Below are 11,438 nucleotides of genomic sequence, written 5' to 3'. Positions count from 1 at the left end.
ATGCCCAAGGTTTGGAGAACAGGAACAGTGGTCAACAAGGGACATATGAAATATTATCTGTAGTGTTAAAAGGTCATCTAGGGTCATAGACTCAATCTGTATGGCTCCACTCCCCAGGTGAGTGGCTTTCCTCCAGCGATGCTCATAGCCTGGCTATGGAAGCAGGGAAGGCAGGTGGTTGGGTTGAGCTAAGGCTGAGGGTTGCTGGGAAGCAGTGGCAGAAAGACAAGGAGGCTAGAGTACTGAGGGGTTGGCAGGAGAACAGCTGGAGTGGGGAGCTTTGGGCAGCAGTATCTAGGCTGCTGAGTGGAGGTGAAACCATGACTGATGATGGACGGAGAGGAAAGGGAAGATTCGGGGACTTGCCTGTTCTTAGACTTCTTCAGATGGCTACTCTCAGCCTTCTATGTGGGATTTTACTGGAAAAGTAAAATAATCTTATTTGAAAAATAATCTTATTTCCAAGTTTGGGGAGTACGTTATAATAAAGCCCATTTTCTTCTTTCCTTCCTTCTGTAAGTTCTTAGCAATGCTTCTTATAGCTGCTAGGCTCTGGCAATAAAGAGATAAGCAAAAGTTCCTCCCTGTAAAGAGCTCACAGTCTCATGAAGGAGACGGAAGGCCAACAGTTCCACTGCAGGGTGGAAAAATAATCTTATTTCCAAGTTTGGGGAGTACGTTATAATAAAGCCCATTTTCTTCTTTCCTTCCTTCTGTAAGTTCTTAGCAATGCTTCTTATAGCTGCTAGGCTCTGGCAATAAAGAGATAAGCAAAAGTTCCTCCCTGTAAAGAGCTCACAGTCTCATGAAGGAGACGGAAGGCCAACAGTTCCACTGCAGGGTGGAAAGTTCTAGACTCTAAGAGTGAGGGGAGAGGAGGGGCAGCTAGCTGCTCTGGGGCAGTGGTCAGCAAACTCCTTAGTCAACAGAGCCAAATATGCAGTGGGAGGTCTGCAATGGGCTTTAAAGAATGAGTTTGGACTTGTAGGTAAGGGAGATGGGGCTCCCCCCAACCCCCGCCGTGGAAGAGCAAGTGAGCAAAGGCATGGGGGTGGGAGAGAAGCACAGGAGTTAGGCCCGACAGGGGGCAGGGCTGCCTGCTCGTGTGGCAGAGGGGGGCTATGGGCCCTGCCTGATTTTACAGACCTGGCCTTCAGTCCTGGGCTGATGAACTTGCATTCACTTCTAAGTGATGAGTGGTGGTGAGAGATTTTCAGAGAGTGATGTGATGATGCTGTGTTTTTAGAAAGATCCCCTTAGTTCATGGCAGAAGAGATGACAATCTGTGAGGCAACAAGTGAGATTTGAGAACTTTAAGGAAGATAGACTCCTTAGCCCTGCATAGGTGATTGTAGAAAGGAGCGGAGGGAAGAGTGTGAGGTGGTTCAGAGCTCCGGTCTGGGCAACGGGGCGGGCTGTACCATTCACCAAGAAGAGAAATACTGAAGAACAGTTTGGATAGAAAGAGGGTGAGTTTGGTTTTGTACTTTTCTTACTGCTGTTTGGACAACCGGCTGCCAAATGAACCGGGGCTAGGAGAGAGGTCTTAGATGTACATTAGGGGATCGTCAGCTTATTGCTGGTGGATGACATTATACGGGCACAATGTATAAGGATATGGAAAGAGGTGGAGGAGGGTGAGGAGTGCATGAGAGGAGAGGAAGTCAGGGCTCTTCCCAGTAGCCTATCCCTGAAGGGAAAGAGAGAAGGGAGGGAAGGTGTTACCTGACAGGTGTAGGGATGAGGGGGCAGGTGTAAGTAGGGGTGGGGTGGAGAGAGAAACAGACAGACAGACAGATGGTTTAAGAAGAGATACCTGAGTGTGTTTGCTGAGGAGAAGAAGCCAGGGGAGAAGGAAAAGTTGAAGACAGGTTTGAGAGCTTATGGATGGGGCAGTCTCAGAGGAGATGGTGTGTTAGACGTGTGAGCCTTAGAAAGGAGAACAACTCTTCTTCTCCTTCTCCTTCTCCTCCTCCTCCTCCTCCTCCTCCTCCTCCTTCTCCTTCTTTCTTCTTCTTCTTACGACATTGCAGGGAAAGAGACAGATAGGGTAAGGGCAGTAATTTTCTGAGTAAAATGGTGTGAAATTGAGGAAGTGCGTGTCTGATAACCTCAGTTTTCTCTGTGGAGGAGGATTCAGGTCCACCGTGGGGAGCGCAGAGCGGGGAGTCGCAGGACTTGGGAGAACGGTGGGGGTACAGAATGGAGATGGCATCTGGGGCTGGGCCTAGCTAGGGCTGGGGACCATGGGTCTGTGTGGCCTCATCTGTATTGCAGTGTGATTTTCCACAGCAGTCTGGCTGAGTGCAGGGAGGGTGGGTACTTTGATTAATCTGGGATTTTGAGTTTTAGAGAAGAGTGAGCAGAAAGACAGCAGATGGGGTGTTTCAGAGGGCAGTTGATTTACTCTACTGCGGGGCCTAGGCTTTGTAAGGAAAGGACTACAACCAGGAGGTGGCTGATGGATCCAGAAAAAAAGGGAAGACTTGAAGAGCTGGGGGTCCCAGTGCAGTAGGAAAGCTTGTGTAGCCGAGTAACAGAGTGAGAAAGCCCAAAGGGTGGAATGACTTGATCAGAAAATGAGAATGTTAGAACTGAAGATGTTAGCCGTGAAGGGACTGAGGTGCTAGCCAGGTCTAAGGAGTGGCCATGACAGTCCATTGCTGGGGTGGCGGTGGAGGGGTTGGGAGGTGAGGACATCAAAGTTGAATGAAGTTAAGGCATTGGGTGGGTCATCCTCGAGAACAGTGCCACCGTGATGGCAAGACTGAATGAAGAGGATGACCAACTCGGAAAGATGCTCTGGAAGCCAATGGTGGTGAGAAGGACTAAACGGTGGGAGATCCGTGGCGCTTCAGGAGAGAGAGCTGATGCCAGGATGTGGGAGAAGGCTGGTATCTACGTGGCAGTGAGGAGCTGGGACACTCGTGTCAGTGTTCCCAGCTGGGTTCCCAGTGGTACCCCAGCTCTATTGGACATTGAGAATGAACAGGACGCTGAGAGGATGGTGGTACAGGCAAGGTACTTCAGCTGATGGGTTCCAGAAAGCACGATGAAAGGTAGGGAGTAAGGACAGTAGCAGAAGGGTAGGCCAGGAGTGAAATGAAAAACCTTACTTTCTCCCCCAGAAAACCCCAAAAGGCCCACCGCTGTCAGACAGGCAGGATTATTATTTGAGCCCGATTTTGGAAATAAGAAAAGAAGTCAGACTTCAGCGGCTGTGCTCTTGAGTTAGTAACACATCCATGATTCACACGTGGGCCTCCCAGCATGAGGGCACCTCGGGCTACCCCAGAGCAGTATAACCCAGAGAGGCACAGCTGCTCCCCTGGCCGGTGGAACGGGCAGCAGGAGAGGGAAGAAGCCAGGCCAGCTTCTCTCTCTGCCTCCCCAGGCCACCCGGACATCCCGCAAGGCCATCGCCTTTGGCAAGCGCTCCCACTCCATGAAGCGGAACCTCAACACACCTGTCACCAAGGCGGGCTGGCTCTTCAAACAGGTGAGGCCCCTCTGCCTCCCGCCCCCATGCCCAGTGCTCTCCCCTTGTAGCACCGCAATGCCTCCGTGCTTACCATCGTCCGTGTCTGTTTGGGTATGTCCTCCCCTTGCTCATTTGGTGTAACTCTGTGAATAAGTCTTCTAATGTTATGAAAGCTCAGAGAAGTCAAGTATCTTCCCAAAATCTCACAGAAAAATTGGTGTCATATTTGGGAATCCAGCTAGATCTCCTGTGGGCAGATACAATGATTTTGAAATGTGCTAGGCCACCCACCCTGTTGGAGCAACCTACTGGCTTCTCCTCAGCTGGTCCTCTTGCTATGGCAGGGATGGTGGTGGTGGTGTCTCCTTTGAGTCTGGGTCCAGCAATTCTCCCCATTGTCCTTGCCACTGTCCCTGCCTGCCCTCTGCTCACTCATTCTGGCTCATTTCTTGCCCTTTTTATCTTTGGGAGGGGGGAGGTGAAGGGGGGGCAGGGGAGGAAGCCCTGAGGCCCAAGATGACAGAACTGAAGGTCACAGGCAATGACCCCATGTCAGGTGCCTGCATCTGGGGTCTCAAGAGGGTTGCTGCTACTTGTTAGTGGCCCGAGCTGCAACCAGAGGCGGGATATCCTTCAAGTTAGTGCAGAGCTCCTCCCATGACCTTCACTCCTCCCATGCCCAGCTCACAGCCCCTCCGTCTGTCTCTCCCCACGTGCTCCGCAGGCCAGCTCCGGGGTCAAGCAGTGGAACAAGCGCTGGTTCGTCCTGGTGGATCGCTGCCTCTTCTACTACAAAGGTGAGCTTGCCCCAGGCTTGAGGGGCGAGCACCCACCACTCCTCCCATCTGCCAGACCACTACCAGCAGGTCCCCTACTGGCTGGAGCGTGTATGCTCATCTTCCTCCTGTCCTGTGGAACGCACGACCCAGTCCACGAAGGCAGCGGGGTTTTGTCCATTGTGTTCAGTGCAGGCACTTAGTAGGTGCTCCATCAATGGGGACTAGACGAATACCCCCAGCTTCTGCCCTCTTTGTCCACCCAACACTCACTCCAGACCCTCTCCAAAGCAGAGGAGGGCAAAGATCTGACGACATTGGTGCAGCAACCTCAAGGAAGGTGTTTTTAAAGTGACACAGCAACACTGTCTCAGGGAGAGCACAGAGGGAGCAAGCAGGGTGGTGACGGTGGTGGCCTGTCGCCCTGACGCAGGGCACTGGGTAGAGAAGGGGAAACGTCTTTGCAGCAGAAGGGACTGTTCCCTTTTCCTCCACGCCCCTCCGCGCCCCTCCGCGCCCCTCCACGCCCCGGGAGCGGCAGAGCCTAGATTTCCCTGGGCCTTCCTGGAACAACTCTGTGAATCATTAACTTTGGCAAACAAAGGCTGTACCCAGTGACACACACCCCTCCCCAGTGCTGCTATTCTTGTGCCCTGAGCTGCTGCCACCTGAACTCTGAGGAGAGATCAGGAAGGGGCTGCATATACAGGTCCAGTCACAGAGGAAACCCCAAGACTGGGGCAGAGGAATCTGCCCAGGCTGGGCCTCCAGGATAGAGTGTGAACAAAGTTGGGGGAAGCCAGGATCTCCTCAGAGGAGAGACTCTGGGCCCGGCATGAGAGAAGAACCTTAAAAATCTGTGCATGTCAGAGGGCACTGCTCTGGGGGTCACTATCCACTGAGGTGCTCTCAGGAGACCCCCTAAATGCAGACCTGGGCAGTACCGGGCAGGGCCGTCTCCTCCAGGCGCTGGCAGCCTCTGCTTTCCTGGTCTCCAGGCCTGGTTCCTCGTGCTCCTTCGGCTTAGCCCTGCTCTGGGTACCACGCTGAGGTCTGCACAGGAAGCTGGACGCTAGGCCAAGTATCTTGTGCAAGTGATGAGTGAGAGGAAAGAGAGAACTAGTGGAGTTTATAAGCCCGAAGAGATTTCTTCTGAACTCTCTCTGGGGGGTACATCTCCAGCCCAGGACATAAGGAGCTATTCTGGGCGAGTGGGGAGTGTCTTGCCATGGCCTCATGGCTGCTCCCATCCCGTCCCACAGAACACCCTGCCCTCCGGGCCTCCTGCTGACAGCTGGGTGCCCGACTGGCTAATCCATCAGGCTCCTCTGGAGATCCAGGATGAATTATGTAACAGCCTGATGGTTAGCCTGATCCAGGGACCAGAGGACCAGAAGGCCACGCGGGGGCAGGTGTTCCCTGAGACAGAGATGTAAAGGGGGTGTGCGTCTGCATCAGAAGAAGACAAAGCAAGCTGCTGGGTGCCGGGAAGAACCTTAGAAACAGTTACCCAGAGGAGCCAGAACCACAGAGGGCACCGTCCACGCTCCCGCGCCCCATCCCATGATCCTGCTGTGCGTGTGGCCGCTGGAACAGTCTTTAGTTGGGCAGGCACTGTGCACGGTGGAGTGGTTAAGAATGACGGCTTGGGGGTCAGACTCCGGGGGTTCAAAGACCAGTCTTCCACCCTCTACTTAAGTCACCTTGGACAAATTACTTAACCTCTCTGCGTCTCAGAAAACGGGGACCATAGCAGTCCCTGTCCACAGGATTGTTGAGAGGATTCAATGCATGAAGGCTTTTCACTTAGAACAGTTTCTGACGTAGAACAATGAGCTCTAATTGGTTTGCCTGCTTGTGTACTAGAATGCCAGCTCCTGGAGGGTGGGACTGCTTCTCTGTCATTCACCTCTAGCCATGCCCAGAGCATGTCCACAGCCAGCACACGCCCCAGTGCCCCGATCCAAGAGCATGCCTCTTGGTGGTGGGGTGTGCAGAACACAGCCTGCGTGCTGGTGTGTGTGGCCCGGTGTGCCTACTGTAGATGAGCAACAAATGTGTGTTGCAGTTTATCATAACAGGGCTGACATGCTCCTGTCTCCTCCCCTGCACACGCATGCACACACACACACGCGCACACACACACACACGCACGCACACGTGCACCTCACCTGCCTCTGTTTCCTGACAGATGAGAAGGAGGAGAGCATCCTGGGCAGCATCCCCCTCCTGAGTTTCCGGGTGGCCGCCGTGCAGCCCTCGGACAACATCAGCCGAAAACACACCTTTAAGGTCAGTTGGCCGGAAATTCCTCTCCCAGGTCAGATGGGGGGGGGGGGCGGCTGTCCCCCCGGGGGGGGGGGGGGGGGGGGGGGCGGCTGTTCTCCTAGAGCACAGGGGGATGGAGAAGGGTCAAGAGCCACCTTCCGAGGAGTCGGAGCGGAGGGAGCAAATGGGCAGTGCCCTGGACTCCATGCGGGCCGTCCTGAGGCTAAGCAGAGGCCGTGCGGGACCCCGTCCTCTTTCCCGGGGGTTGGGTGGGTGACCTCCCCAGGGCAGGTCAGTAGAGACGTGCTTCAGTGGTACCCCAGTTTTTTCCTGGGGGGAGGGAGGAGCGTATCAGCTCTATTAGGATAAATATCGATAAATGTAGCCAGTTATTTCCTGCGCCTGGGGACCCTCTGCCCAGTGGCCAAGCACCTCGCAGTGAGGCAGGAGATGGGCCGGAGGGGGGCTGAGATGCTTTCTGGAAAGTCTTCCTCCCCACCTTGGGCCCAGGAAACTAGATCTACAACAAACTTACTTGAATTTCAGTCTTTAGAGGAAATTAGGGGTTGAGTTTCATTATAATCAAGAGAAGCAAACCTCATGTAGACAATTGGAGAGAGCAAGTGTGCTCAGCTGCCCGCTCAGCACGCTCCCCCGAGCCCCCTGGGGATCCGCCCCTCAGAGGCTGCAGCTGGCTCATCCCAGGCAGGGTTTCTCCACATTTAAAAACGCACGACCTTTTACACATGGTTTTTGTGTTTTATGATGAAAAGACTCTAGGTTTCTTTTCCAAATATGAAATTCTGGTGCTGCCCATGCATTTTCTCAGCACCAAGCCCGCTCTCCCAGTGGAGAGTCGCTGCCCAAGGCCCTGCAGACCTAAAGCCGTGCTGGCAGGGATGGGGCCTGCAGGTCACCCCAGGTCAGGGTCCGAGCCTCAGAGGCCGCCCCTTCCTGTCCCTCCCACTCCGACACCGACCACCGAGAGGCTGTGGGCAGCACACACAGGTGCTGTTCTGGGAACGAGGAGGGGCTTCTCTGGCACATACATAATTAGTTTCCAGCCTCCCGGGGTCCTGTCTGCCAGAGGTGTGAACAGAATGAACAATTAATAAAACTCGGGCTCCAGGGAGCCGGTTCTAGCTGTGGAAATAGGAACAGGCTGTTTAACCAACAGCAGACGCACACACCCACACAGGCAGACAGCCTGTCACCCTCCCCCCAGACCTGTGCGCAGACACATGCTCGGAGCTCAGCCGGCCTCGGGTGAACACGATGGCTAACCCCCCACCACAAACCCCAGATCTCACTTCTGTGCCATCACTGCGCTCCTCCCTCCCCGTCCCCCAAGGAGTTCGTTCCTCTTTAAACCAATCGGGGAGCAGTGATCAGTGGCCACAAAGGGGTGGCTATTCAGAGGCCCCTCCCAGGGAAGGGAGGGCTGCTGACACAGATGGAGGCTTGTCCTGCTGTGGCCACCAAGCGAAACTCTTGGGGTGGCTGCTAATGAGCCTGACTGTCCCTGCCCAGCCCACTGCTGAATGCGGGACCCCTTCCTGCCCCGGCCCCAGGAGGCTTGGTAGACTTCACCCGACTGGGCCACCTCCCTCCATTCTCTGGTCCCCTTTCCTGGTTCCAGGAGAGTGTTCCTCCCACTGCCCTTCAGTCGCCCTGCCTTCCCCAGGCCCTCTGCCCGCCTCGCCTCCCTGTCGCCAGCAGCTGTTCCCTGGCCCTTGCTCCCTCCTTGTTTCCCTGGGGGCACGTCCTGTCCTCCAGCTTGACCTTGACTCTTCAAGTGCAAAGAGCATGCCTTTGCCTTCCCTGCGCCTGGTGCAGCAGTGCTCCGCTCTCCGAGGGTCACAAGATGCTGAGCGTTTAGCTCACTTGCTGCCCACTCCTACCAGCCCCGGGACACACTCAGGGTCCCGCCCGTGTCTCTCCTCTGTGGCAACCCTGTGTTCTCCACCTCAGAGGGCTTGCCTCGGGCTTGATCGCCAAGTCCCCGTGTAGTTTCAACCCCCAGACACCTCCTCACAGCTTCGCTGGCTTTTCCTCAGCACCTCCCTGCGTCTGCCAATGTGCTGGCCCCTGCTGAGGGTGGGGACTGGCAGGGTCCAGGGGAAGGAGGACCAGCCCTGCCCTCACTGGGTACAGAGGATGTGCCCTCACTGGGGAAGGGCTCCTGCCAGAAGGGCATCCTGTGCAAGGGGCAGGGGCCGCGGTGGAGTGCGGGTCCGGCCAGGAGAGCATTTGGAGGGTGTGGATTTGACATTGCTGCTTAGGAGAGCCCTGGTGCTTGGTCAGAGGAGCCCTGTCTTCTCTCCTTTCAACACCCAGAGCGCCCAAGGGGTCAGAGGGCAACGTGAGGTTCCCATCAGAGACTTAATCACATCTGGATCTCATGCAGGCTGGGATAAACGTGCTTTTCCTGGGAGACCCGGGTGTCACCTGGGGGGTATGCCGAGGTCCCACAAGGAATCTAGCCTGGAGCTTCTTGTCCTTGGGCCCAAGAATCTCAAGTTTCACCAAGTAGACCCCCCCGCCCCCATTCCACAGCCCAGAGCTGGTCAGGAACAGAGGGAGGGTTAGTGCTGGGAATCCCTGACCTCACTCCGCCAGCCTGGATTCCATGGTGTAAGCTCTGCACTCCCCCTCCTGGCGGGCTGAGCTGGGTGCTGTTGTCCCAGAGCAGGAGGGGATAGTTTGAATAGCCTCCGCTTCCGTCCCCTCCCAACCTTCCTGCCACGCGGTGTCTGTCTCTCCCTCTGGTGTTTGGTTGACCTGTTCTCTACTCTCCTCCTCCCGACTGCGTGAGGACCCTGCTCTGGACAGGAGCTTCCTTCTGGGTTCCCGCCTGCCGCACCTGCTCGTGGCCGCCGACTAGGTAGCGTGCTCTGCCTGTGTGCATGCCCCCTGCATGCCCGGAGAGGGCCAGGCCGTCTCTGCACGGACGAGACAGAGCTGGCTTCTCAGAGACCCAGGGGTCTCTCCCAGACTTCGGCTAATTGCCCTTCAAATCAAAGATAGAATTTGATGGGAGAGCGGGCACGGTAATTGTCCCTCCTGCTGCTAATCACCTCAGGTGGGGCAGGTAAGCTTACCTGGGCTGCCCCGTGGTGTCCAGAGAGCCAGCCAGGCAGACACCTGGGCACCAGCTGGGGCGCTTGGGATACCTGTGGGCCACCCTCCTCACCTTGCCCCCGAGCTCCATGTGGGGAAAAGAGCCACAGGTCCTGGGAGCGGCCTTTCTGACCACCTCTTCTGTGGGGATGGGTGTCTTCTCCCTACAGGTGACTGTGTGCTGGGTGGACGAGGCCGGGGCCAGTTCCACGCACTGCCTCTCCCCACAGGCCGAGCACGCCGGGGTCCGCACCTACTTCTTCAGCGCCGAGAGCCCCGAGGAGCAGGAGGCCTGGATCCAGGCCATGGGGGAGGCTGCCCGGGTACAGATCCCCCCAGCCCAGAAGTCCGTGCCCCAAGCTGTGCGTCTCAAGTGAGTGCCCTGCTCCTGGGCCTTGGGGGTTGGGGGAGCTAGAGAAAGGGAAGGGCCCGCTCGATGCCATCGCTGAACCCACTGTGCTGGCGGAAGCACAGAGCAGGGTGCCGGGCGAGGCCATCTCAGAGCCGGCAGTCTGTTCCCCTGGCCGGCTCTGCCTCTGCTCTCTGAGCTGGTGGAGGCCAAGAGGGAGCCAGGTTCCAGGGGGGCCTGGCCAGGAGCCAAAGGCCAGGGTCGCGTGCTGTTTTTCTGGGCTGCGCAGGTGAGGGGCACAGCCTTAAGGAAGGTAGACTCCGGTTCGAATCCCAACCTGGTCACTTAGACACAGTGTGGCCTCAGGGTAAGTGACTTCACCTCTGTGGACCTGAGCTTGCTTTCCCCAGAGGCAGCAATTATAAGCCTACCTCTTAGGCCGTTGTGAGGACTAAGCCGTATGCAAAATGCTGGTATGTGGTGAGCACTCGGGACATGGCTGTGCCCATCACATCCCCAGCCGCAGTCTAGGCGCCTGTCTCCTCGAGCTGGTGTTGAGTCAGATGCTAACGGGGATCCAGAAGGAGGTGTCACAGTGTAGACCCCAAGTCTATGCGCATGTCTTAGAAATGGTTACCAAGCAGTGTCTCAACACCAACGCGTGGATGTGTTGAATTTGAGAAACTGTAGGGAGAACATTGTCATGAGATTCCACCTGGGCTCCACCCACGGGGCGTACTTCCGGTGGTTCCCTCATCATTTCATAAAAATCTACTATGAATAGCCATGTGTAAGGCGCTCAATCGGGTACCAGGAAAACGAGGGAGCAAAATTCTGACGAGTTCCTGCCTCGTGGAGCTTACATTCTAACAAGAAGTCAGTCCCGGGCGAGGCTTGCTCTTGGAAAGGGAACTAGCATGTCTCCAGGCTGTGTAGTTTGAGGCAGCAGCTTCTGCCCGCTGCCTCCCCTGTGTGGCCCCACAGGGGTCCTGAAGGGGGAGGCAGGTGCTGAAGGGAGTGGCGTGGCCAGCGGGAGACCTGGAGGGCAGAAAGAGATGGCCAGGCAGATCGGATGACTTTTTCTAATCATTGGGCAACAGAATTGTAATGTATTAAATTCTGCTCCCGTTGCTACCTTCCTGCCCATCCTTCTCCACTCCCTTCCTCCCTCCCTGGGTACCACCCCCCACCCAACTCCGTGCTGGGCTGGAATCTCTTACGCCATCTCCCTTGGCACCCTGCAGCCACGAGAAGCCAGACTCGGAGAACACCCCACCCAGCCAACACCACCACCAGCCGCCTCACAACAGCTTCCCCAACCCGGAGCCGGAGGCCAAGACTCGAGGGGAGGGCGACGGCCGGGGCTGCGAGAAGGCGGAGAGGAGGCCCGAGAGGCCCGACATCCAGAGCGAGCCTCTGGTGAAAGCCAATGGCATCCCAGCTG

The 11,438-nt window shown here is 56.3% G+C and overlaps 1 protein-coding gene across 24 annotated transcripts in view; it reads left to right on the top strand.

Moving 5' to 3' along the window:
* The window catches only part of PLEKHA6 (pleckstrin homology domain containing, family A member 6), a 147,017-nt gene that overhangs the window by 105,945 nt on the left and 29,634 nt on the right, over positions 1-11,438 (top strand). For 19 of the 24 annotated variants that reach the window (XM_014549686.1, XM_014549690.1, XM_014549695.1 and 16 more), the window contains 5 exons: positions 3,395-3,499; positions 4,206-4,278; positions 6,449-6,549; positions 9,816-10,018; positions 11,239-11,432. In XM_014549686.1, the coding sequence (XP_014405172.1) occupies positions 3,395-3,499; positions 4,206-4,278; positions 6,449-6,549; positions 9,816-10,018; positions 11,239-11,432 (676 nt within the window). Of the gene's footprint in view, positions 1-3,394; positions 3,500-4,205; positions 4,279-6,448; positions 6,550-6,649; positions 9,410-9,815; positions 10,019-11,238 lie in introns of those variants that run through there. The other 5 variants (XM_014549706.1, XM_014549689.1, XM_014549685.1 and 2 more) reach the window with 4 other exon arrangements.

The sequence above is a fragment of the Myotis brandtii genome, unplaced genomic scaffold, assembly GCF_000412655.1.
Source record: "Myotis brandtii unplaced genomic scaffold, ASM41265v1 scaffold566, whole genome shotgun sequence".
NCBI lineage: Eukaryota > Metazoa > Chordata > Mammalia > Chiroptera > Vespertilionidae > Myotis > Myotis brandtii.
This window is presented reverse-complemented; position numbering and strand designations above follow the sequence as displayed.